The sequence below is a fragment of the Urocampus carinirostris genome, chromosome 20 (genome assembly GCF_059441175.1).
Source record: "Urocampus carinirostris isolate Australia breed hairy pipefish chromosome 20, RoL_Ucar_1.0, whole genome shotgun sequence".
Classification (NCBI taxonomy): Eukaryota; Metazoa; Chordata; class Actinopteri; order Syngnathiformes; family Syngnathidae; genus Urocampus; species Urocampus carinirostris.
In genome coordinates, this window is record NC_142368.1 from 8,594,795 (window position 1) to 8,622,767 (window position 27,973).

General features: G+C 40.0%; 2 protein-coding genes across 4 annotated transcripts in view; one reads left to right on the forward strand and one right to left on the reverse strand.

The window, feature by feature from the left end:
* On the forward strand, positions 1–26,106 carry mei4 (meiosis-specific, MEI4 homolog (S. cerevisiae)). 3 transcript variants are annotated; one of them, XM_088324548.1, is made up of 6 exons: positions 1–285; positions 7,884–8,093; positions 9,478–9,905; positions 13,435–13,554; positions 14,937–15,065; positions 23,778–26,106. In XM_088324548.1, exons 1-6 carry the CDS (start codon positions 261–263, stop codon positions 23,814–23,816), a joined length of 951 nt encoding a protein of 316 aa, XP_088180674.1. In that variant the 5' UTR covers positions 1–260; the 3' UTR covers positions 23,817–26,106. The 3 variants fall into 3 exon arrangements, with proteins under 3 accessions (XP_088180674.1, XP_088180675.1, XP_088180673.1); XM_088324549.1 differs by lacking the exon at positions 23,778–26,106 and adding an exon at positions 21,399–22,121; XM_088324547.1 differs by lacking the exon at positions 23,778–26,106 and having other exon boundaries at positions 14,937–15,368.
* Positions 15,273–27,973, reverse strand: part of LOC148346166 (sorting nexin-14-like) — a 23,791-nt gene continuing 11,090 nt past the window's right edge. The window contains exons 18-28 of the mRNA XM_088324546.1: positions 23,743–23,929; positions 21,788–21,871; positions 21,625–21,725; positions 21,456–21,567; positions 21,352–21,392; positions 20,166–20,285; positions 19,982–20,099; positions 17,955–18,119; positions 17,799–17,894; positions 17,634–17,725; positions 15,273–15,508 (exon numbers count right to left, since the gene is read on the reverse strand). Coding sequence (XP_088180672.1) covers positions 15,449–15,508; positions 17,634–17,725; positions 17,799–17,894; positions 17,955–18,119; positions 19,982–20,099; positions 20,166–20,285; positions 21,352–21,392; positions 21,456–21,567; positions 21,625–21,725; positions 21,788–21,871; positions 23,743–23,929 — 1,176 coding nt within the window. The 3' untranslated portion in view covers positions 15,273–15,448. The remainder of the gene's footprint in view (positions 15,509–17,633; positions 17,726–17,798; positions 17,895–17,954; positions 18,120–19,981; positions 20,100–20,165; positions 20,286–21,351; positions 21,393–21,455; positions 21,568–21,624; positions 21,726–21,787; positions 21,872–23,742; positions 23,930–27,973) is intronic.

Below are 27,973 nucleotides of genomic sequence, written 5' to 3' on the forward strand. Positions count from 1 at the left end.
CTCACCTGTAAGAAACAAATGTCGGCTGTATGTACGAACGACGTCACTCACCCGCGGCTTCCTTTTCAGTATTAAGAATCTTTTTCTTGATTTAATACTTAATTAGTCTTAAAAATAACTCCAGTTTTTATTTACAAAGCGTCTATTCAACAAAGAGTGCGCGAAAAAACCCTATACCGTATTTACGTGTTAAAATATTAACGTGAACGTCGACGGATTTGGGCCCAAGCTAACGTCAATTAGCATCATTAACTCGTCTAATGGAGAACCACAGAAGACCCGAAGGTACGTTCTTAACTTGTTTTTCACAAATTTATTTATTCAAGAAGCAACATTTTAATTTGTATGTTTAAATTGAGTATGTGGTGTAATTGGTTATGTATCATTTATTTTCTCTATATTAGGTTAAGACTGACAGCCAAAATCACACAAAGTGCTAAAATAATAGAAAGACGTACCTCATAATTGTTTATTTGTTATGTAATAAGTGATTAAAGAGTACTATGTGAAACAGACTCGATAATTGTCATAAAAATCATTTCAAAAGTATGAAAACTTTCAACAGTAATCTTTACTGTATGATGACAATGTGAACCATGGGCGTAACCCGTCCGTTTTAGCGTGTGCTCAAGCACCCCCAACCCTAATTCAACCCAAGCATCTATACAGAATAGTGCATTTTAACAGCACTCTTTTCCTAAAGAAAGGACAGGATAGGCTTAAATATGATGGAAAATAAGCAAAACAAAACAAAAATGTGAACAGCGCAGCGTCGGTGTTGTGTATGTAGTCGGGTTGCAGTCGGATTCAGAGACAGGCACGGACGGTACAGTCATAGAGTGTTTACTCAACTTCTTCCTCGGTAGTTCTCTAGCACAAGTACAAGGCTGCGCATAAGTATACAGTGACACCGCAGGAAGGGGAGTGTATTACACGACACCACATATTCCCTTTTTGTTAGCATAGGACACAACAGTAGCATTAATCTAAAATACGCAATAACTCTTCGGTAAGTATGAGCTTGTAGAAAACATACATTTCAATATTCATTACCAGATTAGAGGTAAATATTTATCAGAGGTAAGCAATAACGTAAGGAACTATACTGTCAATATCGGTAAGCAAAAGTGTGTAAACCTTGTAAACTTAAGCAGACTGTATGAAGATCACATCATAAACAAACATGACAATTTTTTTAACAATGAACATTCATCATGTCTTTTTTTTTTTTTTTTTTACATCATCACATCTTTTCTGTATTTTTTTTTTTTTTTTTTTTAAGTCACATAATCTTGAAGCCATGCAGGAGCATGTCGTATTCTCGGTGCACTAGGAGAGGGATGTGTTGAGGGCACAGTTTCAGTTTCGGGTGGCTCAGCAACTTGGTCGCTTGGCAGGAGGCTAGCATCATTATCAGGAGGCTGTGGCGCTGAAACAGCAGCACAGGTGGAAGAATGGGCAAGGTGGAAAGCATTCCACACCTTTCCATCAGACAGCAGATAAGTGGCTGGACCCTTCTGAGCTACCACTGTCAGTGGCTTGGTGAACCTTGAGTGTCCTTTCGCAATGATTCCAGGTTTGCGGATGCGAACCGCAGAGCCAATCTGGAAGCTGGGTGATTTTGCACCGCGACGTTTGTCGGTGTATCGTTTGGACTTCCGTTGTTTGTTTTGTATGTTTTGTAGCATGTTGCCTTTGTCAGCAGTGGGACGCATGGAGTGAAGACCTGTGATGTGAAGCTTTGTATTCAGTGGTCTACCATGCAACAGTTCAGCGGGGGATACTGAAGTCACGGCATGTGGTGTAGCTCTGTAAGTCTGTAAAAACTCAGTGAAGAAGGCTTTCAGTGGTTTACCTTCGATGTTGGCCGTTTGTAGACAGTCCTTGAAGACTCTGTTGAAACGCTCAATTTCACCGTTGGCTTGTGGGTAGTACACAGAGCTGCGACGGTGTGTGATGTTCCTGTCACTAAGGAATGCTTCAAACTCGGTCGACACGAACTGAGGGCCATTGTCAGTAACAATTTCCTGTGGATTACCTTCTCTGCTAAACACAATGGAAAGAAAAGTCATAACAGAGGCAGAAGTAACATTTGAGCAGAAGGCAATCTCAGGCCATCGGCTGTAATAGTCAATGAGGGTGATGGCGAAGCGGCAATCAGCAGGCGCAGAGTGAATAGGACCAACAATGTCCACAGCAACTTTTTCCCAGGCAGCCGTTGGGGTAGGCACAGGCTGTAATGGTGCAGTACGCGTGGTTGCGGTTTTGTCATGCTGCAAGCAGGTGGTGCATGATTTGATGGCGAGCTCAACGTGAGAATCCATTCCAGGCCACCAGTACAAGTCTCTCAGTCTTTGTTTTGTGCGAACTATCCCTTGGTGTGTAGCATGAGCAAGTTGGATCATTTTTCCCTGTAGCTGTTGTGGTATCACAACACGATGAGTGCCACGCACAATGACACTGTTCTGCAAGGCAAGCTCATTTTGCACACGGAAGTATGGCACGATGATGGGGTCAAGGCCTTTTGCAGTACGAGGCCATCCCTTCTGCATGTAGTGTCGCACCTTCTGTAGCACTGGACATTCCTCACATGCACTGGAGAGCTCATCAGCAGTGAATGCAGCAAAATCAGGAGACACAGCAGCCACCATCTCCATGATGCCATCATTTTCCAGTTTCGTCAGCTCCTCCGACACCTTGTCATGCACGGCATATGGGAGTCTGCGTAGCTTTTGCTGGACTGGAGGGACGGCTGCACGCACTTTAACTTTGTGTATAAAACCTGTAGCAACGCCTAGAGCATTTGTAGTGTTGACAGTGTAACTCATCTCCGATGCGGCAGGTGTTGCAATCTGCCCATCTTGTATGTGGAGGCGAAGTGCAGTGAACAGGTCCATTCCCAGTAGTGGAGTACCGTCAGGAACTATGTAGAAGTCAGTATGTGCACTCTGGTTGCAGTATGTAGCAGTAAGTTGAAGACAGCCCAACACTGGAATTGGCTTCTTCATGTAGGTCACCAGACGCACAGTAGGCTTTGAGAGAGGCAAGTGCATGAATGATTGTCTGTAAATTCTCTCTGGCAGAATTGAAACTGCTGAACCAGTGTCCACAAGCAGGTCAGTAGTAATTGACTGTTCGTCATTCGCATGGAGAGCAACTGTACACGTAAGGCGCTTTGGGACTGCAGCTGTAGGGGCTACATGACACACAGTAAGTTCTGGGACAGTAACTTCTCTTACTGATCGAGTAGGAATTGCGCTGCGGCACACTTTACTAAAATGTCCAATTTTTCCACATTGGTTGCATTTTGCATTTTTAGCAGGGCATTTGGGGTCATTTGCTAGATGAGAGTTGGATCCACAACGGTAGCAGGTTTTGTGTTGATTCCTTTTATCTCTCGAGCGCTGTGTATGTGTACTGCTCTGATTCCTTTTATCTCTTTGTTGCACAAACTTCACAGGAGTGTCGGACACGTGCACATGAGTAATAGCATTAGCTTCTGAAATAGCAGATTCGACTTGTGTAGCAATAGCGATCGCTTTGTCAAGCTTTAAGTCCGTTTCCAGCAGCAAGCGCTCTCTGATTCTCGAAGAGGACATCTTCTCAATGAATTGATCCCTGATCATATCATCAGCAAACGTGCCAAAGTCACAGTTAGCAATTAATTCCCTCAATGCGGCAATGAACTGAGCAGTGGTCTCGCCCGGTCTCTGAGCACGCTGACGGAACTTGGTACGCTGAGCAACGACATTAATCTTCGGTACAAAGAAAATTTCTAGCGCATCACAGGCGGATTTGTAAGAAGTGCCAGTGTCAGGAAGGGAAAGAAAAATTCTCTGCCCTTCTGTGCCTAAACAGTGCAGCAGTAGTGCGCGCTTTCGTTTGTCCGGCATTTCGTTAGCAGTCAATGCTAGCAGGTAATTTTCGAACATCTGAATCCACGTGGAGTACAACATCGTAGGCTCACCCGGGGTTTCAAGCAAAGCAGGGGGTTGTGAAATTCCGATCCAAGTCATCCTCGTCGCCAATATGTTGTCTCTGAATCCGACTGCAACCCGGCTACATACACAACAGTCGGAAATACCCCACTTCCTTGAAATGGTTCAGTCTTATCATAGCACAACTCTTAAATAACATCCCATCAAAAATAAAATGAGATGTTTTCTGATAATTTTGTATTTTTTCCCCATCAGTTAAACACATTATCATCACATTTTGATGAATAATCTATCAACCATTTTTGGTACTATAAAAGAAAAAACTTATTACAAGTTTTACTGATACTTGAGCTTGTGTTTGCAAACATAGAGGTAGATTATTCATCTATTATTTTAAATGGGAAAACAGAACAACAACCTGTAATTGACTTATGACCGATGTTCCCTGTAATTTTCCACGAGTCTGAGCGTTCACACAAAGTCAGTGAGCAACGCTTGAAACAACAGTGAGCAACAGCAATCCCAAGTGTGGCAATTAAGTCATTATCAAACATGTCCAAAACTTGACATCAAGTTACATTTTTCTGAGTTTCCGGCAATGCAAAATTATTTTTCTCTTTTGAATGAATTGACTCATGTACTATTGCAAAGGTTGTACGGCCTACAAACGTCGTTTGTTCTTACAATTCTTTCGCAAGATATCCATTTCTTTTTATTTCCTGATATATTTTGTCACATAATATTAACATTTTGGGGGGCTTATTTTGTCGGTTGCACGATACACAACTGTATTTGATTACATTTTTGAGTGGAAGTACAATGTTGGCAACAAGATTCACTTGATATCATTGGAAATTATTTGAATGCAACACGAACTTTTTCTTCTTTTTCCGTGTTTTTAAAATTCCTTAAAAAAAATTTAATTGTGTTTATTTTTTCCGAGCTGTTACTTTTTTCTTTTGTTCTCAATTTACTTTTTCCCTACATTTCTTTCTTTTCTTTTTTCTGTCTTTTTTCTAAATTTTTCCTTCTATTTTTCTTTTCCTTGTTTCTTTTTTTCTCAGCTTTTCACAAATTTTTCATTTTGGTATTTTTTTCTTTTTTGTTCTATTCCCCCCTTCATCTAAGTCATAATTTTACATAATATTTGGTCATGTTGGGATTAAAGAAGCCAAAACAACCTAAGGAGCTGTTTAGGACCCGAAAGAGCCGGTTCCTTTTAGTGAGCCGAGCCGAAGAAGCCGGTTCTCGACAACCTCTACTAACTTTACTCAACTTCGTGCTACTTCGACTCGACTTCAAAATACCGCATTTAGGACCCGTGTATTTTTACCTTCATGCACTGTAACTTAGACTTAAGTCGCTTCTTAATTAGTAATTTAAGCCCTCATTTTTGTGCGCTGGCTAGATTTTCTTGTGCGCTGAGTCAGCTTAGAGGGAACACTGCTTATGACTACTAAAATACAGCAGCTGACAAAAAATACTGCTATATTGTGTTAAGTGTCATGCAAAAAAGCAAGGAAGAACAAATCATAAAAGGCCTTGCAAGTGGTGGAAGCCAATAGAACTGGTCAAAGTAACAAAACATGAACCTGCCAGGAATGTAAGTTGACCATTTTTTTCTAACTAATTGTCCTAAAATTTAGGACTTAAATGAAGAATTATATTATACTATATTATATATATATTATGATATATGTCAAAAGGACTCACAACTGTGTTGTTAAAAAAACAGAAAAATTCTCGAAATTAGATTTTATTTAACTTCAATTAAAATGGTCTGCATTCACAGTATATAGCGCTTTTCAAGTCACTGAAAACCTCCCTTGGTGCTTTACAATGCGCTTTACACTTACCCATTCACACACACACACTCGCGCACCGATAGCGGCGACAGCCATGTGATGTGCCTACCCCGATATCAGGGGCAGTTGGTGTTCAGTGTCTTGACCAAAGACACTTTGACATTTCACTCATACAAGCCAGGAATCGAACCTGTGACCTCTCAGCCCCAAGATAAGAAGTGGCAAAACAGCGGCCGTATATGTTAGCTTTGTCGAGTTGTGTCTGAAAATTACAAATTTCTAAACTTGAAATCATGTTTTGGAGATATTACTGAGTTTTGGGTACTAGAAAAAAAATGTATTCACGTTTCCATGTACGCTGTATAAAAAAGTACAAAAATGGGACTTTAATATGAGGACAACATGATAGTCAAGGGTGGGGGGGTTTCAAATGCTGATGTTTTGCGAAGCTTCTATGTCACAAGTAGGATAAAAACCTGAAAAGAGCCGAATACGGAAATTTCAAAGTGTAGATAATCAGTTGTTGGGGCACCACTATCTGTGGTGTGTCTTGGGCAAGTACAGCCTGGTGGCGCCAATCCTTTTCCATGGCGTTTTCTGGGGTAGAGGTGAGCTGGCCCACATGAAAGAGATAGTACTGGTTGTCAGTAGCAGGAGAGGCCTCCTGACCTGACTCGGATACAGCACATTCATCATCTGTTTGCCGTTGTCGTGGGTGTAAATCGTCTTTCTGTTCTTCAGAGATGAGTGTGTTGATACTGAGAATAGATCCTAAATCACTGGGGAAGAAAGATTTTTTTGTTGTTGAAGATTACGAAGGGGAAAAGAAGCTCGATTCTGTTTTTCGAAATTTTGGGTAGGCCTGTTTTGTTCACAATCACAATTTACAATATGCATTGTATCACTTGTGTTCTTCACATTTTGGTTGAGACGTTACATCCTTTGATTTTCTGGCATATTAAATGCATTTTGTCCGGTAAAAGCCTTTGCGATTTTGCATAATCTTGTGTGTATATTTAAATTATTTATGTATTTATTTTGATTGTTTGAACCCTAAAGGTGGGTGCGTCGTAAGAGGTGTCCTTAAAAAGTTAAAAGTAAAATATTGGCTCCATTAGGCGTGTGTTAACAATGGCCAACTGAGTTCAAAGAGCCCTTATGCTTTATTTTCAACTGGGCCTTTCTGCGTTTATCTTATCTTTATCAGAGTTGTTTGGGGCAGAACACATTAAGTTCGAGGAATGGGGGTCTGGTCTAGTGCTGGAGAGTGACGTCACACTCATTCCCGCAGGTTTTTTTTTACTTTTTTATTGGTAAGTGAAGCATGAAAATGGTGAAAGTATTTATAATGCCTTGTGCAAGTATAGTCCAAAACGCTAACCCAAACCCCCAAAATAATGAAAAAAGATTATTCTAGCACGTCCAAGAAGTTGCTCTCACATCATGAATGAGCTTAGGTTGCAATCATGACTTTAAGCCAGGCGATGGCAGCAGAAAGTAACAAGGTTTATCATATTCCGCAGTGCAGTAATTTAGCAAACAAGTGCTTTTATTATCAGGGTTCTTACGGGTCCTTAAATCCTTGAAAATGCTTGAATTTTAATGTTGTGTTTTTGAGGATTCAAATGTGTTTTGGGTGAAGTGTTTGTATAAATGCTTGAAACTGTTCCCATGTTATCAACAACTCTCCTTAAAAATATTGCAGACACCGCTCTCTGATGGCTTTGCTTTGTCATTACAATTCTTTTTGCCTCATGATTAACTGCTGCCGGCATTAGTTTGTCCCATGAAGCGCCATGGGCACCTATGGGTCGCGCTGCACCTAAACGATAACGCATTACTTATGGATATTATGGTCCATACAAGAAATTAAGGTAGCTTTTCCCAATGATAAATTGTAATGGGAAGAACTTCCTGCAACTGTAAACTACATACTACACATTTCTCTTAATCATGTTTGCTATTCATTCAAAAACTTAAAATGTTATGCTTTGATAAATGGACACGCAAGATGAAAAATCTTATGTCAATCGCAGATATATTTGTCACTCTGCAAAATATATGATTCACATTTGACTATTGTTCCTCTGGTACGAACACATTATTGTATCACATTATAATGGTTTGTATGCTCTTCCAGAGTGCTTTTTGGCCAAGTTGGCGGTGGCCGTGGCGATAGCGGTCATTAGGAGCAGGCCAGAGGGTACGAGCACGAGCCGGCATGTTGAGGCATTGGCGGCGAAACTGAGAGAACGTGAAGCGACGTGCAGGAGCAAAGCGGCAGAGCTGCAGCAAGAAGTGCTCAGCCTACGACAGGCCCTCTTCGTTGCCACCGCAACTGAAAAAACAGGTAATTAGTTTGACACAGCCTCGTATTGTCTATAGCTTTTATTGTGAAGGAAGCAATACTCTAAACAGGATTTAATTTTAGCTTTAGAGTATCAATTTTTCAGTTTATTGATATGGATGATTGATCAGTCCAGAAGGAAAATAGTAGAGATACAAATAATAATGTATGTATTTGATATTAACAAACTACATTGATTTGCATGATACCGGAAAATTGAATCACACAAAAGCATAAAAAGACATTGTTGACACAAGCCTTTCGAGTCTTAGAAAACAGGTACGGGAAAACAAATTCGGTAAAAATAATGAAATCATTTATCCATATACGATGTTAAAACACTCAACTTATTTAAATGATCAGAAATGATTTTCATAGCATGTCTGAATATTATTTACCCCTGCACCAAAACAGTCCGTTGTCAAATCCTATCTTATAATAATAATAACAATAATAATAATACATTGTATTTCAAAGCGCCTTTCAGGACACCCAAGGTCGCTGTACATATGGGTAGAACACATCAATAAACAGTAAAACAAGCAATTAATAAATAGCCAATAAAACAAATTAGAGTTAAAAGGGCGGTGTGTAAAGCATATGGTCAAGAAAAGGCAAGTTTGAAGAGGTGAGTTTTGAGTCCAGATTTGAAGGCGGACAGGGTCGCAGAATTTGAGGTCAGGCGGCAATGAGTTCCAGAGCTGGGGGGCAGAGCGGCCGAAAGCTCCGCATATAATAGCCTATTGTGACGTCAGTTTCTGGCCCATTGGAAAAGTATACCTGATACTTAGTCACCTGCTGCCACATTAAAATATTCAAACAGAAAGAAATATTCCAAGTATTTATTTTTAATTTTTTTCTATTTAGTATTAGCAATACTTGGTCCCCCTGCTATCATTCTTTCATGTTCAAAATGAATGGGAGAGCTTAAGATCAGTTGCATTGCTCATCAAGGGCACAGCCTGTGGGATTGTACAGGTTTTGTTTTCAGAATGTTTGTCGCACTTCTGCGTACATGTTAATGCCAATTTAATTGATATTGACTGTTGTGCTAGTTAAGAATGACAGCTGCAGACAATACGCAAACGAGTGTCTTAATCGCGGCATAATGGGTTACTTTTCTGTACATAGTTACTCCCGCTGTTTGCTCGCACTCGCATTTTTTCACTTTGACATTCAGAGCACTGGGCAGAAATCATATCACGTCCTCACTCGCCACATGCCCCCCCAATGCTTTGTTTTAAACAGTCAAACTCCCTGGTCCACACCAGTTCCAAGACAGCTGCTATAAAAAAAAAAAAATGCTGTGTATTGTAAGGAGTGTTTGAAATGTAGGAAAAAAGTAGCGGTCGAAGTCTCACATTCACATTATGTTTATGTCTGTCAGGTCACGATAAGACTACGGAAATTGAGTTTGGTCAGGACAGTGACTCCGACACTCCAGAACTTTTTCAGCTATTTCTGTCCCAGCCGCAGCAGATGCAGGATGCTCAACTGAACGCAGGGCTTCCTCAGGAGACCGTCCTCAACTCCGTGTTCGCCTTCCAGAAAGCCGACCTGCCCTCGCTCGGGCCAGGAAGTGACATCAGGGAGGATGCCTTGTGTCAGGTCCTGGACTCGGTGGTGGCCACGTTTCAAAACCCTTCGCTTACGGCAATAGCGGGTCAACTCAACCTGAGGGCGTGTCAAGTTTCCAGTCACGCCATAGAAAGGATCTCGTCGCAAACCTTGCTCAGCCATCGTCTATCTTCATGTCTCAAAGCCACTATAAGGGATCTCACCGGCATGCTGCTACACGCCAGAAGGAGACAACCGGTGAGTTGTACTTAACAAAGTCAAGTCACACTTATTTGTGACGCCCTTGATCACAAAAGGACTGCATAGGTTACAATTACACCATCCCCTAATCTTAAACCAACATGAAGGCAAGGAAAAAAACCCAATTTCAGAAAATCCATCAACACTCTGTAAACTGAGAATAACAGGGTTCTGACAGACATTTCATTGATGGTGGACAATTTGTGTAACCAAGTTTTATCCAGTAAAATAATTTGATGACCTGAAACCTAATATAACTGTAAATTCCGGACTACAGAGCGTACCTGATTGAAATTGGCATGCGCAAATTTAAGGAAGAAAATACATTTTTTTGTACATGCCATACCAGGTTTTAAGCTGCAGGTTTAAACAGCTCTTAGAATTAACTAAGTCACGACCATTTCTTACATTTTAGAAAAAATCTTTGGGGAAATGTCTAGTACAGAAATGTTACTCATTGTGCTGCAGTTAGGACACTTGTTTACAGACTGTGCCCCGAGCGCAGCAGTCTGTTAATTAAATTTCCATTAACATTTACGCAAAAGTTCGACAAAAACTTTCTCAAAACAAAACTTAATGTATTATATTAACTAAAATTTATAAGCCAGTACAATCATATCAGCGTGTACACATGCAGTCATGCAACTGTCGTATTTTCACGACTATAAAGGCGCACCTAAAAGCCTTTAATTTTTTTCAAAAGCTGAACATGCGCCTTATAATACAGTGCGCCTTATATATGGATCAATATTGAGTCGCAAGGTCTCACAATTAAGGCAAGCAGCCCCTGACTAGATTTCCCCCCGTAGGCTAAGTAGTCTGTGGTGTATGCTGGGATATATATAGTCAAGTCAAGTCATTTTTATTTGTATAGCCCTTAATCACAAATAGTCTCAAAGGGCTTCACAAGTTATTACATCATTTCCTAACTAATGTATCAATCATCATTTGAATCGGTCACTATTGGCTAAAGTTATTCAGAAGTAAATGAGGCAGGTCCTTTTTAACCTTTAAAGGCTCCTATAGACTAAAGCAAGGTAAAACAAAAGCCTGCAATTATCCAAAAAAGATGAATATGAATCCCATGTTAGGTTGCTCTACGGCCTGGAGAAAACATTTCTACTCGTCTATTTGTAAACATGAATTCTGGGGCTAAACAGACAGCTAGCAACCAGCAACGTCCATCTATGCAAATGCGTCTCGGCGGATTTTTTATTTTATTCGTCGGAATTATTGCGTGTTTTGGAGTGCTTAAATATTTGACACGCTTGGATTTACTACCCACTCACGATTGTAAGAGGACCATGGTTGCGTTTTATTATTAAGCGTGATGGCTGCAAGACGACTTTGGTGAGCTACCCCGGGGTTATAATTTCCCAGTATCTTGTTTCAGACTGATGCGATGTTTCTGTGATGAGTCTATTTTTAAATTCATTTCAATTCAAAGTGTTTATTGTCATTTGCACATTAAAGAACCATGTTTCTCTGCACAATGAAATTCTTACTTTGCTGTCCACACAGTTGCTAGTGAAAAAGAAAATAGAAACAAAGAAATGGTTATCATTTCTTGCATCCGAAGAGTTTAACCTTCCTAATTTAAATGATCTGTGACATCATACAGACACCGTGTCTGAGACACGTATTTGCCTTACGAGCCATCGGAATGATAAGGAGTTAATAAGTTTGACTGAACTATCTGACTGTTTTGTTGACGTTCCCACTGTAGCACCTTATAGTCTGGTGCGCCCTATATATGGAAAAAAAACTATTTTTGAGGGGTGCGCCTTATAACCCGGTGCGCCTTATAGTCGTGAAAATACAGTAATCTTATGCTCTCCCATTCCTTACACACATGACGTGATGAGACTAGTATTCGCCGGTAACGCGTGAGTGCGTACGCTAGGGTGCCATGCTGAGCGGCGTACGGGTGTTTTAGACCCTAATTATGCCTCCGAAGAAATTCAGTGCAAGCAGCAAAGTTGCTACAGGTGAAAAAAGAAAAGTAGTGCGTACAACTATTGCATTTAAGAAAGAAATAATAGCAAAATATGAAGGAGGTGTGCGAGTGTCTGATCTTGCCTGCGCCTTCTGCTGACCACCACAAAAGTAAGAAATCCTATTCATAATTCTTTTTTTTAATCCTTTTTTTTATTTTTACACGTTTATGTTGGCGTAATCTTTCGTACGGAAGATTACGATAACGCGAACGTACGATGAGCCTGGGTTAGCATAATGTTTACGTTGAACATTCAGGGTGTTGGAACGGAGCCCCCTTTCTAATGAACCGCTCACCACTTGTGGCGACCCGGTGCTAAATGACTTGTAAACGACCTGATTTTTTTATTTTTACACGTTCATGTTAGCGTAATCTTTCGTACGGAAGATTACGATAACGCGGACGTACGATTAGCCTGGTTTAGCTTTATGTTTACGTTAAACATTCAAGGTAAACGTTCAGGGTGTTGGAACGGATCAAAACGATTTACATTATTTTTAATGGGAAAAATGATTTCGGTGATCGAACAAATCGGTTTTCGAACAGGGTTCTGGAACCAATTATGGTCGAGAACCGAGGTTCCACTGTATTTTACTCCCATCAAGCCTAAAATTGTGATGTTATATTGGGCTGTCATCAGTCTGATAAATCAGCCTAATTATTGTGTACCCCTTCTTAGCTAGTAACTAGTGTCAGCATGTGTAATGTTTTATGTAGTCGTATCAAAACTTGATCTCCTCTCTGATCACTTTGTCATGTGAGCAAGGGCTAGGAGATCTTATGCTTTATTCCACGCAAGTGCTGGTTGTTTATTTATTCGAGGATGAAACTGGTGAAAGTAAGAAAATAATTGTTTCAAATACGGTCCAAATGCCAACTTAAATCCCCCAAAGGATGAAAAAAGAAGAGTTTAATTGAGTATGTGCATGTGGCACAGAGGCTGCAATGAGGATTATAGCCAGAAGATGGCATTAGCAAATACAATATTTTCAAAGTTACTGACTCCACCTTTAAATTTGCGCATGCGGTTTTTAATCAGGCGTGTTCTGTAGTCGGTAACTTACGGTACTACAACACAAAATGTCATATCTAATATGTTATATGGAACTTATCAAACTGGTGAACTTAATGTTACGCAATTTGCATGTGTTTTGTTTGTTCTCTTCAATAAACACTATCACAAAGAGAAGTTTCAGTACAAGTAAAGCTGGTTGGTCTCATAAAATGAAGTTCTCCTACTGCTTGTTATTAAAAGTACACAACATCAGATAACTAAGTGGGACCTTGGTTTGTACAGTAACTAGGTGGTGTTTGTAGCATTTGAATTATTAACTCTCTGGTTTTTGCAGAAAATCAGGGTTTAGAGTATGCTCTACAATGAAACGTTGGAGGTTTGTCTTTAATCATTCATTCATGACTCGGCAGAAGTGATTTCCTCCGAATGAGCTCAATGTTAGAGAACCCCGTTATTCTCAGGTTTTGACTTTGGCAAGCTACCCCAAAATGATAATGGTACCTTTTTGCTTCCAGACGGTTGATCTGTTGACGGACTGCTTGGTGGCGTTGAGTCGCAATGCAAAGTCCTTCTTCGTGGGTCACATCCTGTCCGAGGTCAGCGCGCTGGCTGATGAACTGAGCCGCGCAATGCAAGTAAGAGCACGCGTGCACTAAGTATACTTTGCGTTCCAAAAAGAACTCAGAATAAGAAAATGTGAAGTAGAAATCTTGATTTGATTTTTGTTTTCACTGTTACTATACGATTATTAAATTGATGCTGCCATATGTAGAAATAAATCAATACATAAATACCTACAACTGTGTTACATAAATAAATCATGTGACGTCAGCACTAATGAGTTTTTCAAAACAAATAAATAAGCCACAATGCGTAATGTACTATGTGATACTCATTATTTCGGAACAAAATAGTTCATCTCTAATAACGGTATTGTCACACGCCACTGGCTGTCAATGCTGAGGTCTGGCTCATCTTTGAACCGTGTGATGGCGCTTAACACAGAAAAACAACGGCGACAAATGAAGAAAGTGCTGTATCTGATTCAGATCAGGAGGCTTCTTCTGCTACCGGTATCCATTGATACCAGTATTGGAAAACTAAATACATTTAGGGTTCTGAAAAAGAGCTATAGGTTCCAGACCCCCTGATTTAGGGGATGAATGATTTACATATATGGCTGAGAAATGATTTCAATGATTGATTAGTTGAAGATGAATCGATTGGTTCTTGTTGATGGAAAAAATGCAATGATTGGATTTTAAGAGCGCCAAATATTCAATTTTGTTATTCCTATTATATATTAAGAGCAATTCTTGTCTTGGCCAAATATGCCAATATTTCACAAAATGGGACTGGCAGTTATGTACTATTTATACACTGTTCACTATCGGGACGTATCTCTTTCATTTGAGTAAAACAGATTTTGTAGGCCAACCCAGGAAACTCTAAGAACCTTGTCTTTTTGTGTAAATGTACAACAAAAATATGAATCTCCTGTCATTATCTCCATCGGCCCACGATGTATTTTAAAGTATTATATAGAAAATAATATGTCAATATTTGAGGCATCATTGCTTTCAGGTAAAAAATGGATACAGTATCTTGGGGAATGATAGTAATACATTTTCCCATAACTACCTGGGTCGTCAGGGCACAATTTCCTGTGGTGCGTCTCGGGCAAGTACAGCCTGGCGCCACCTGTCTCTCTCCAGGCTGTTTTTTTTTTTTTTTTTTGGGTGAAGGGTTTTCTCCCCAACATTAATCAGTTTCCATTGATACCAGTAGCAGCAGAATCCTCCTGAACTGACTGAGATACAGCACTTCCATCATCTGGTCACTGTTCTTTTCATTGTAAAGCATCATCCCGCTCTTCAGAGATCAGCCAGATTTTGTCTTCGACTGGCTTTTTTAAAGATTTCAGGCACCCCGTACGAACCCTGTATTAAGGAAAACAAAATCCCAGGCACGTTAATTGGTACCAGAAGAACATGACTGTACCTACTATTTTGTCCAGGAGGGGGCCAGCTTGGACAAAATCCCTGTGGACGAGTACCATAATGCATTTCGCCTGCTGGAGATTCTGGAGGGGCTACTGAACCAATCTGCGGCACCGTGGCCACAGGAGGCGAACTCCGAGCAGTGCGTGAGTCTGCAGCACTTAGACGAGCAAATGTTTAGCCTTTCACAGGAGTTTCCGCTCTTTGCCGCCACCGTGTGGAGACTCACCGCGCTCGCAGCGTCCGCTGTACACAACAGTTCCTCAACGAGTCCAATTTAAAAAGCACTCATTATTAACCCGTTGTCATCAGTTACATTATATAGCACATCGACGGTAATAATCCAACACAAATTTTAGTGTAAAATGATTTTATTCTCAGTATCTATAAATATATAGAATAACTCTCTCAATAAAATCGATGTATCAATAAAGCTACAATGATTGCCATATTTGGTTTACCAGGTTACTAAATGAGTGCAAGGGGAGAGTTGCATAGGTGGACCACGCCCCCTTGTGTCCAACATCTCTTATTGCCGCAGTTCAGGGAAAAGTTCCAACACGGCGATGTCCAGCAGCACGTACGACATCTGATCGGAAAAAAAAACAGAAAAATTCTCTGGTACAGTGTCTTGCGAAAGTATAAGGCCTCCCTCAAACTTTTCACCACGTTTCAGGCTTCGAACAAAGATAAGACACAAGGTTTCATGGCCAAATTTAAGCACTTTAAAAGCGGATTTACTCGTAGAGGGCAATGACGCCATACAAATGAATGCCCGGTGCCGTTAATCACGAGGGAAGAAGTGCAATGGCAATGCAAAGCCTCTCGCGCTGGCGCGTCAGCGTCATTTTTAAGCAGACGGGAATTATTTTTCTTCATTTAATGTGTGATCTATCAGGACACATAACAATTTCAAGCATTTACCGGGACGACACCCAAAATTGAAGCAGCCATATAAACCCTGTTGACAATGTCATTTTATGGACAAGAATCAGCAAGTGGAACACAAGTGTCAAGTACAATTAAATTGATGAGATATTCTATTGATAACTTTATGGTTTTGTAAACACTAGAAATAAGAAAACAGGAGAGGATACAACCAAATTTTTGATCTGCTCTAAAGATCCCAGGTCAGGTTTAAGATGTAAGAGTGTGTGTAAATGGGTAAGCATGACACACATTGTAAAATGTTTTGTGAGGCCTTCGGTGATTTCAAAAGCGCTATATCAATGCAGACAGAAACCTCTGCTGTATATTGCTCTCTGCACTTAGACCAAAACACAGATGTGATTACACACAGTTAGTGTTGGTCACGTTCCTTAAAAAAACTCAATTTTCAGAATAAGTGGCTACTATTTCCCCCAAGTTTTCAACCCTGCAGCTTATCCATCCTAGCTCTAATCCCACAGTTTACACTGATTTGATGGTCATTTCCAAATATACTCATCAGAGAAACATTGATTAGTCTGAAACGAGATACCTGAAATCTATAAAGCCGAGGTAACTCTCTATTAGATCCCTTTGAATTTCAACCAAAATGGCTTTGTTACATCAAGGACGATCTGAAGAATCTACCTGTGTAAACTATTGACTCCACAACCATAAAGCCAACAGATAAAATCCACCGAAAAGCATGTCTGCTCTGTTAATTCTTGAAATACGTTCGTTTCACCACATTATTTCTGTTTACAACTAGACAGATTGACACCTTTTTTCCTTGATGAAGGCCTGTTCATGTTTTATTCATGCACAAAGCCCGAAGATACATTAAGCTAGAGTCTTCCGCGACGCATATATTCTACTGGTCTCACTTTTACCTTTACTGCTTGGGCGCCCCTGGCGGCCGGTAAAGGGAACGCATACACATCGTCGCATAAGCCGCGGGATGGAGCTTGGGGGAAAAGTCGCGGCTTATAGTCCGAATTTTACAGTATATGATAATCGCTATTTTGAACGGTGACGTTAACATCCCGGAGGAGAGCAGAAAACTGCTCCAATCAAAGTAATACACCGCTTTTGGGCAACAGTAACAATAATGGCGGAAAAATAGTTCCATTACCATGTTACTTAAAAGAATGCTTTTACGTAATGGCGTTATACCCCACACAGCTGGCTTCTGTTCATCAGTCATTTAGGAAGACATTGGATCATTCAGAGTTCCTCACTGAACATCTGGAGTAAGATTTTGCTCTGAAAGAAACTTACATGCCCTTCCTTTTTCAGTTTTGCTTTTGTCAAAAAAAGTAGATCGTGTTCCACTTCTTGATTCTTCAGTCCCCCAAAATCATTTAAGGTTTTTATGTATGAACCCTAAATGTGGCGAATGGTTGAAAAGTTTTTTCACAAGAAACTGTATAAAATCATTTTTCTCGAGGGTTCCCGCAGGGTCTTGAATACTTAAATGTATTCAATTTGAAAACCGTAAATTAAGGCCTTGAAAAGATCTTAAATCATGTTTACAAGTCTTAATTTGATCTCTCAAATGTCTTCATTTTCCCTGTCTTATCAGCGAGCTAATAACTTTATAATAAGCAACACGATGGAACGTCGTGTTGTAAAAGTAGTCTGTAACTTGCTGTCGCAATGGGAACCGTTTTATGCGGTTATTACGATAGACTGTATAGCATTATACCAGAATAGGTGCGAAATTGGTGCAGTCTTAAATTTCATTGGATGTGGGTAAATCCCCGTTTCTCCTAAGAGTCATTTCCGACCTGTTTGTTGAGGAGCGGCTGTTGAAGACCCTCAAAGAGGAGCTGCACCCCTCGGCGCTTGGACGCCTCGCCAACGCATTTCCCGACCAGGTCTGATATCACACATATAAGAAAAACGATCTTTGCTGTAGTCACGTGACTTCAAAGGTATGAAACGACGCATACCAGGCAGGTAGTTGACCATCTCCTCCAACGTCTGCTCGGCTCGGGCTTTCTTTGCCAGGCTGCCGCGCTCCTCCGCGCTTTCGTAGAAAATGGCGTCTGCGGAAATATCTTCATGAAACCTTTGACCGATTGGACTTTGCCTTCGCCGAGCGAGACCTCGTAGTTGCGTGACGAGCGAGACGAGCCGGTGCTCTTGTAGGATAGCGTCCATTTTGGCGCGCATGCGATGCTCCGTGTAGGCTTCGAAGGTGTTCTTCAGGAGGATCCGGGTGGTTGACAAGAAGTGATCCAACCAGCGTGGCATGTGGAACACCAGTCGACCTTAAAAGGATCAGAAAAGACCTTTTTCATTTTTGAACTGGGCACCGAGCTCGGATGTAAACGATGACGTAACAATGGCAGTTCCCGCTGAAAAACATGGAGCTCATTTCTGATTGGAGGAATTGGAACTTTGCTTACCGCGTTGCTGGGGGACTTGTTTTGTCCAAGTTGCTTGCTTCGAGCATCAAAAGCTGCGCGAGTTCAATTTACATGCTGCTGTGTACGGCGTGTGTTCCCTTGTTGCCTTTTAGTCTTTTTAGGTAGGCAATTGTGACTTTTTGTGTTTTCTGCCGTGTGTCTTGCAGTCAGTGTAGCTGGCTAGCCTAATGTTCATGGGGTTTTTTTTTGCAGTTGGGTTCGGGTTTGTCACTGTGGCCGTTTTTCATTGTAGATTCCAACTGCATATTTTCAGACGGCCAGCCTCCTGTTTTTCAGACAATAGGTCCCGGTTAGCCTTTTTTACCAGCCGACTTGTATGGCATGTCTGAGTTCTTTTAGCCTGTTTACTCTGCGTGTTATTTTTGCAAACTCACGCTTTGTATTGTACCATCCACAAAAACGACCAGAACTTGGCTTAAAACACCTACAATCTCTTCGACTAATTAAAATGTAAACTAAGAGTGCTGGTGATCTCCACATGATGTCACTGCTCAGGAAGACAAAGATGAGACGGGTCGTCTTAATTACATTATCTCGGAATATAAATGTGAAATATTTAAAGCTATTACGCACAAAACATGTACTATTCACATTTTGTATGTTTTAGAATTTGGGTTTTCCTTTAAAAGTAATCTCAAATTCTTAAACATGTAAATATGAAAATTATAGTACATGGTTTTTGCATTGATTTCATATACATTTCATCGGTATATTCCATTTTCCGAGACAATGGATTTTGAAGACAGCATCTCGTCTTTGACATCCTGAGCTGTGACGTCATCTGAAGCACCGTGGCAAGGCAGTCGCCCTCTTGGTTTATGGGTGAACTGATCAAAGAGGTAACGAGTGTTAAGTTTTTGTGGAGAATGCCTAGGTGTGTGTCACAGGTGGATACAGTAAAGGGCGAGTGGCCAAAAATGGATCTAACTGGTGGAAAAATTACACGAAGAGCTGCCAACGGAGGCAAACTGGGATCAAGCAACAAAAGGCAGTTGACCAAAAAATCAGTGAGCAGCCAGGCTAACCAGGAACCAACTTCAAAAAAGACGCAGTGAGCAGCCGGGTTAAATGGGAACCAACAACAAAAAGCAGCAAGGACTAAGGTGATTAACGCGAAGATGGCCGGGAGTAAATCAAGGTCCCACACAACAATATTGATTTCAAGTGGCCTAACCTCCCCCACAAAGTTTCTATAAAATAAAGAGAATGTGTGTTGTAATGAGGTTTAGTGGAACACTCTTCGTGAATCCATTCCGTAATGCACACTAGTGAGTAGATACCTCACAAAAGGTTCCTACCCCCATGACACGCTGCAGCAATACTGTAAACCATCTTTGGTTTTCAAACATGCCAATTAACAAATGGGAATCGTTGAAAAGTTTTGACTTTCCCAAAATAAAGTTCTCCCCCTCATTTAAGGGTATCACATAGGGACATGATAAAAACGGCACTAGGGCCAGACTAGCCAGCCAAACAACACACAGTGTGGGGGGACAGCCAACGAGTGTTTGTGTTAATGGAAGTCGCCGTTTTTAAATTGTTATGTTCCTTCAGTGATGTCACAGTTCTAGAGGAAACAAGCCAGATGGGTCTACTTTTGAGACAAATTCTCAGGTTCCCTGGCATGTACAATTTTTGCGAAACATTTGGGAATACTTTTCAGTCACTAAAGAATTATTGCTTTGGAGAGCGCAAGAACTTACCGATGTGCATCAGGCAGTCATACATTCCGTCCAAGCCGACCTCCTCGAAGCAATTGCGGTCGTACGGTTTCTCATGGTCCGCTGCAGTGTTTTCGGTCGTAAACATTCGGTTGAAAAGCTAAAAGTCAAAAGGCGGAATCATGATTCTGCACACTACCGCACTGTCATCGGGCTTTAAGCGTACCCGCTTCTTGGCGTCCGTGCTCGGGCTGAGGATGGTCAGTTCGGGCCGGCTGGGTTTGGCTTTGGGAGACTCGCAAGAGTTGAAGAAGGACTGGATGAATGGCTCCAGGTTTTGACCTTTCTGGAAAATTGACAGGATAGTAAATCGGATGCATGTGGGGCTTCCTAGAAAAACGTAGGGATGCACAATCACTTCCTACAATTAACGTTCTGCTTTTGCAGACTCATGCGTGTTAACAGATAATATACAATGTCTATAGTCACTAATGCGCAACGTTATTTTCAGGGTTCGTACACCTATTAATTGGCCAACATTCCAATTTCTTCAGTACCACTAATACTGGAAGGGGTGACATTCTCATTTTAGCTAGGGACCACATAATGGAAAAAAAATGGAGGCTGGACTAATAAATTAGAAAGAGGGAAAGTGTGGGAACCAGAGTGAAAAAGAGAAGGAAAGGGAGAGAAAAAGAAAATTTGAGAAAGATACACGGATCAAAAGAGATGGAGAGAAGGGGAAAAAAGAGGAAGTAAGGGTAAGAGGTAAAAGGAAGTTGAAAAGAAAGGGACACGAAAAAAGAGGAAAATGAAGGGGAGAGAAAAATAGATAAAGGGGGATGAGAGAGAGCGGGAAAAAGCAAGAGGGATAGAAAGACAGGGAAGAAGAAATGCATCGGCAAAGCCACCAGAATGCAGTGTCAGGGTCATTTTTAAGCAGACTTGTTGAGAAACATGGCAACAGTTTCAAGCATGTACAAGCACTTCACACAAATTTAAAGCACTGTTATAACCTTGAAAACATTATTTAACAACGAGTGGGTCACAAAAAACACTTAATATACTGTCATCCTTTGTTCATTGCGGGTAATTGAGACGATATACAAAAATCTGTAAAGTGAGTTAAAAAGTCTAGTAAAATAAGAAAATTGATACTTCAAATGAGCAAAGTACTATGCCAATAGGGTAAAAGTGTATTTTTAATGTTTAAAATTCATATAAACACACAATTATTGTTTATGTATATTGCAATAACATTAGCATTGCTCCAAGGGACCAAATATCGATGTATTTTTGGGAATTTCAGACTTCATTTTTTACTTAATATCTCCAAGAAGTCAGCAGCAAAATTGTACGAGACATGAATTCCGACTTCGATGTGTTCATAAAAAGTTATTCAAAGGACTTACCTCCTTCATCAATTTCCCTGGTACAGATTTGAAAATCTTGCCTGCAGGAAAACAAAAGCTCTTTTTGAAATCGGAGAGAAGAACGCGTCGGATATCGTAAATACCTAAATTGACGTCAGGAAGCATCCTATCCGCAAACTGGGAGCCCGAACTGTGCGGGGACAGGAAGTCGGCCAGCAGCTGACTGTTGCTCAGCTCCGTATAGCGCAGGAGTTTCTGCACAGGTGCAAATGTCATCGTCGTACCTGCCGACGCCATTGCCCAGTGTCTCACCTGTAAATATTCTTCAAATTCTTCTCTCTTCGAGGTGAGGAATTCGTGGTTCTTGGGTCCCAGGATGCGTTTAGGGGGCAGCTGCGTGTCGGCAAAAGCGCCTGCGTGCATGTCATCTTTCAAAATCTCGGAGGGAAGCAAAGTGTTCACCGAGCGGCTTTACCGTGAAATTCTGTCAGTTTGGATTCCAAGACGTAGAACTCAAAGTATCTTCTGAAGACGGACCAACGTTCGGGATCGTGTCCGACTGCGGGACATGGATTCGGGTCAAATAAGTGATGCATTGTTTACAGCACCTTTTGACTAGAAGGCGCACCTACAAAATCCAAATGAGCCAGGAATTTGAGAGTGCTCATTTTATACAGGGCCAAATTCCAGCACTTTCAAAGCTAATTTTTCCAGCGCTGATCAAAAGAACCTTGTTTGACTTATTTCAATATCTATTTTGGTTAAAGTAGAATTGTAAATAGTTAATTTATCTGCATTTTTTCATTTATCTATAGCACCGAATAAGTCAAGTCAAGTCATTTTTAGTCTTTATTTTTTGTTGCATTTTAAGGGATTTTGCGTCGTTGTTTGACCTTATATCTAGTCAGTGTGTAAAAAGCTAAAATAGTTTTGTATTTTAAAAAAAAGTACATCTGCAAATATTTTAATTCATATTTCAAGTATTTTTTGACCCCCTGCAAAACATGAAATTCCTAAATAATTTGGTGCATAATATTATTATTAATACATCACAAAAAAAATCTGAGGAGCCATTTGGGAGCCGCTTCTCGAAAAAAGGCTGGAATTCCCATGACTAGTCTGATAAACCTTTATTCAATTTGTCTTCATTATTCATTCAAAAGCGTTGTGTATCGAGTCAAAATGCCAGGACACACGGCAACGGAACAACTTTCAAGCATTTGAGGATTTCAAGCACCTGTACAAACCGTGCTAGGCGCCTTATATACCTTATATACCGTAAAACAGGGGATACAATTGGAAATGCACACATTATTTATTCTTGTGCATTACTTCATGAGGTTTTACAGTATTCTACAGTATTTATGCTGTGCAATGATGGATCATTCAAAAAGATAGTATGCAAGCGGAATTAAACCTGGATTGCAGTGGTGAGCGCTTCACATCCTAACCACTAGACCGCCAGCGATGTAGACCAGTGGTTCTCAACCGGTCTGACATGAGGAACCACTATTCCACCCTAACGACAAGCTGCGACGCATTCAAGAAAATCCACTTCTCAAATGTATCCACTGAAAGATTGTACAATTTAAAGCGGAGACAGTAGAATATATTAACAATTTTTCAGAAAACAAAATGACTTGCAAAACCAAAATGACTTTAAGTACTATACATCCACATACTTAAAGTCTAAATAATAATAAAGTGTTTACCTAAACATCTATAATTATTTTTCTAGCTAATACATACTTAATATCAAGGTTAAAAGCTTTAAATATAACATCTTTAAACCATCCACTGGACACTTGTACACCATTTTTTTGCAATTGTTTCCTTCGACTTGATCATTTTTGTCACCGCTTTCCCCTCTGTCACCAACTCACATGGGGCCCATAATGGGCAGTAAAAGGCAATAATACCAACTAAATCCCAATAAAATGAGATGATGTTCCTCTCAAATGTACCAAAGGACTAAACAGGTGGAAGGGATCGAGCAGAACATTATCGCCATCTACTGTTGAAGTGCAATTTATCTCTATTTTTTTCTTCTTAGCATTACTTTTCCAAAGCAAAGGCCCGCGACCCACTATTGGGCCCCGAACCACCAGTTGGGAAACCCTGCTCTATTGGTTAGGTTACAGCACTTTCAGCCACAGCTTGTGACCCGGGTTCGCTTCCTGTTGCATACAATCTTTTAGTCAGCGACATTTTTCGACTGATCAATCATTGCACAAATACATAACGAATGTGCAACTCGGATAAATAAGGATAGGTCTAACTGTAGTTTTAATTCCGTGCGTCTTATAATCCAGTGCGTCTAATATATGAAAAATAGATCGCAGGTGTGGGCTTTATAGTGCGGATCCTACGTTATTCCTTGAATACCTCATGAGAATCGACCAGGAATCTGTTTAATGATGTTAGCCTCACCTTCTTTCCTGTCATGGCGCTCCACATCAATGCAGAAGACGGGAATCTTTTCCCTCTTGGCCTCATCCTCATGAAAGTCCACGTACGGGATGGTGATGGTCCAGGCCGACAGTTTCCTAAGGCTTCCTGTTGCCGTGGCGGGCGCTGCGGGAGAGGAGTCCTCCAAAACCACCGTTGCCTCCTCTACCTGTATTCCGGTGTGTCACGTGACCAGGTTTCTCCACAGAAGCCACACCCACTTAGCAAGATTATTATATGTTACTAAACAATACAAATAAAATAAATAAATGGTGGTCGATATGGATTCTAAAGGCTAAGAACTACTTCAATGGGGATAATTGTGGCATTAGAGGAAATTACAAATGCGCTCGATCAGGAAAAAGTACGCAGGTGGTATTTTTTGTGGATCTTTAGGTATTCGACACAATCGATCACTCAATTGTAATAGTTAAGTTAGAAAACTATGGAATTTGAGGAACAGCTGGAAATTGTTTACAACTTAACCGAACAAACAGGAAACAATGCGTTAGCATGGAGGATTGCAGCTCAAAAAAATCTTGGTATTTCATGTGGGGGTTCCACAGGATCTGTGTTGGGACCAAAACTCTTCAATATGTACAGAACCGATATTTTTGCAGTGTCTCAAGTACTTATTGTCACCTGCCAATAGAATGAGCCTAACATATTTTTAGTGACAACGATTATACAGAACTAGTAATGACTGTCAATAGGGAAATGGAATTAATTCAAATATGGATGGTTATAAACAAATTATCGTTCCATGTAATTATGACCAAAGTAACTTCTTAGGCACTTTCAGATAAAACAGATTGACATGTTCTGATTGATGATACACCACTTGAAAATGTGATTGAAAATAAATTGTTTAAACAGTTCAGTAGGATTTTGTGTGTCTGTACGTGCTGTGAAACGGTCCAAGTTTACGACTGAAACGATGCAAACAAATTCACGGGTTGACACTTATCTACAACTGTCTGTCTGGTCACAGGATGCACTGCAAAGGTCTTGGCTGGCTCTGTTGTTTGTCTGTTCCCTTACTATTGTTGGTATTCTGTCCTTAACATTATTGTGTGGGCATAAGTTTGAGATGTCATTTATTTTCTTCAAACTTTCCTTGTGGGGAACGGTGCGGTGTTATGGCTTTGATTTGAAGATCTCTTTCTTGCTAGGAAAATAAATATGGAATAGGATTAGGCACTCAGAAGCTTCATCTTAAGGCTACTTCTTTTGGGCACCTGTTATTTATGTATTATTGTATTGTAAATCTGGTTCTTTTGTCCAAATATTTTGTGTTTCTGTTAGGTCATTTGTTTTTTGGGTGTGCTGTGCCCAAATAGAGCCTATCTAATGAATATTTGTCAATGAAGTGCAAATAATGTCAGCCGATCATTGCCAATGCAGCTTCAATTCATAAATCCTTATGCCACAGCCCTCAAAGGAAAACACTGAACATAAATAATAGATTGTGTGACATAGCAAACAAGTTTATTTATACACGCCGACAGATACTTTTTAGTGACTGATAACTAGATAGATAGATATAGATAGATAGATACTTTGTTCATCCCCGAAGGGAAATTCACATTTCCAGCAGCATCCCTGAGCTGAGAACAATCGAGAACAATCGAAAATAACACGGGAGCTGCTGGAGTGGCTGCCATTCGTGACGGCGCCGGAAGAAAAGATTCAATTTGAATCATGTACAAACAAACAAACAATTGAATCATGTACAAACAAACAAAATATTCATGTTTCAATAAGTGGAGTGTTAATAAAATGGGGGGAAAATAATTTCTGATACTGATATAACCAGGTAAAACTAATTTTAAGTTACCTGTCCAAATGAATGTTATGCAAGTCTCCCAGTTTGATACACATTTCTAAAATCAGCTTGCTATTACTAGGTCGTTACTATGTTTTATGTTATTTCTAGGTAGAAGTTTTAGAAGTAGTGTTAAAATAAACGTACCCGGTAGTCGTCCACTGAAACATCTGCCTTGTATTAGGGCACAGAGTAATTTAAATGTACAAATTATAGGCGGATAGAATATTAAAATGCATCACTGCAGATAGAATTGTGTGTGTTTTCCAGTTATTTTCATTTTTTCAATCAAGTTTATCATTTAGTGGTAATGAGATCACCTCGCGATTATCCCTATATTCGAATGTACTTATTTACGTCTTGTTTTATTCATTTGGCGCCACAATATATCCATTCACCTCGTTGTTATAACGTTTCTACATTTTACTTATTGGTGTTCTGATTTACTGTTTCCTTGGGGGTTTTCCGCTCCTCGTGTGCGTGTATAATTCTCAGCCATTTTGAAAGCACACTTACAGCATTGTTCTGTTTTCCTAAGCATTGTTCATTGCTTAGGATGTTGTTGTTTTTTTTTTTATTGTAATAAAAACCTCAAACTGCTCACTCCAGCACTTGTTTTACTAGTTTCATTTTTTCTCCTTCAAAGCTAATTTTAAAAAGAATTTATCATGTATTCAAAGATCATGTTGATGATTTATGATGCCAGTTAGAATTCTAATTTTCTAAATATTCGCAATGACTCATCCCCAGTGAGCTATATTTTCGAACCAGTCCACAGGCTACCCTGGTGCCTCCTTGGTGAGACCTGATTTACACCCATGCGAACATCACACACTTGAAGATTTCTCAGCACCGTAGCTCTAAAAACGTTCCTGGTTCACAAATCAGCAGCCGGTTGATATTCATCTACAGTTGAAGACCTTTTATGCTGCTTTTTGCCCTGACAGCAATAATCTAATTCCTTTTTTCTATCATGAAATGAAATGATCTGCATTTATATAGCGCTTTTCAAGTCAATGACTTCCCAAAGCGCTTTACAGTGTGCTTCACATTTCCCAATAGCGGCCGTGATGTGTGCAGCCATGTAAGGCGCTAACCTGCTTATTGGGGGTAATAAAGTATCTATCTATCTAATTGGGGGTTCAATGTCTTACCCAAGGACACTTCGACATGTAACACGGACAAGCCGGGATTCGAACTGGGATCCCTTAATCCTAAAACGATCGCTCTACCTCCTGAGCTACTGCCGCCCCAAAAACTGTCGCCACTGACACAACACAACAGGAGATTAGTACTACATCCGCCGTGTTCTTTTTAAGTACAAGTCACTACATGAACCTGAAGTGAATGAGTTATTTTAACGCGTTTTGATTGTGCCATGTAACAGCACAACACATTTACTTTTATAACTGCTATTCCCCTGATATTTATATCCTCTTGTGTGGCATAGTTTGGAATTCAACCTACAATTTTAAAATTCTGCCGTGCAAAGCAATCACGAGTATGAAGGATAAAATTCGGCCAAATCAAAAACAGGTAAATACCTAAAAAATAATACACGAAAGTGAACATAAAACTGGTATGAAATATGATTTAGATACTATATATGAATAAATGTAAATACAACTAACAATACATCAATAGATATAAAAAAATAAATACAACAAAATCAAACAGAATTCAAAATCTTAACGTGAAAAACATACAAAATAAATGCAATTTGATATCAACAGAATACAGTTGAGCATGAACTATTATTAAGAGTGCCAGTCTTAATTAGTGGATCCATGATAAAGGTCAATAAGTTTACGCTGTTTTTAATATTGGACACCTGCAAATGAGTTTGCATAGGATGCATGTTCGTTATTTTGACACTTATACTTCATAGTTGTTCGCCGATTTGACTAATATGCACTCTTTAGATCAGTCACCCTTTAGGGCGAATGTACTTTTGTAACAGAGATTTAATAAAAAGTAAGGGTTTAAGAGAGGGCTGTTAGGAGAGGTTGGACTTTCTTATCTGGGGGGTTTGGTCCGCACATGTTTCTTTGCAAGTTTAAAATCCATTGATGTCTTCTCTCCTTATTTTATGTGTCTACTAAGCTATAAATGTATCAGTCTGCACATCTGCAACATGAAATACCTAAGAGAGCAGAGCCTTTTATATTCTGAAATTCAACTGCATTTATTCGTCTTTATATTTAATTCTACATTTTTATATTTTAAATATTTTTAAATTATTATTTCTATTTTTTTTAACTTATTTATTTAAAAAAATGAATTCCCTTATCTGTATTTAATTTCAGAACCATTAGTAAATTAGATGTAACAAAACAAAATAATGCCCTGTGATTGGCTGGCAACCAGTACAGGATGTCCCCTGCCCAC

What these genes read in the sequence shown, in the direction of transcription:
- mei4 (XM_088324547.1), top strand. Translation starts at nt 261, where the DNA reads ATGGAGAACCACAGAAGACCCGAAG. An exon ending in ACGCCAGAAGGAGACAACCG is followed by an intron (nt 9,906 to 13,434) that starts GTGAGTTGTACT and finishes TTTTGCTTCCAG; the next exon opens with ACGGTTGATCTGTTGACGGA. An exon ending in AACTGAGCCGCGCAATGCAA is followed by an intron (nt 13,555 to 14,936) that starts GTAAGAGCACGC and finishes TATTTTGTCCAG; the next exon opens with GAGGGGGCCAGCTTGGACAA.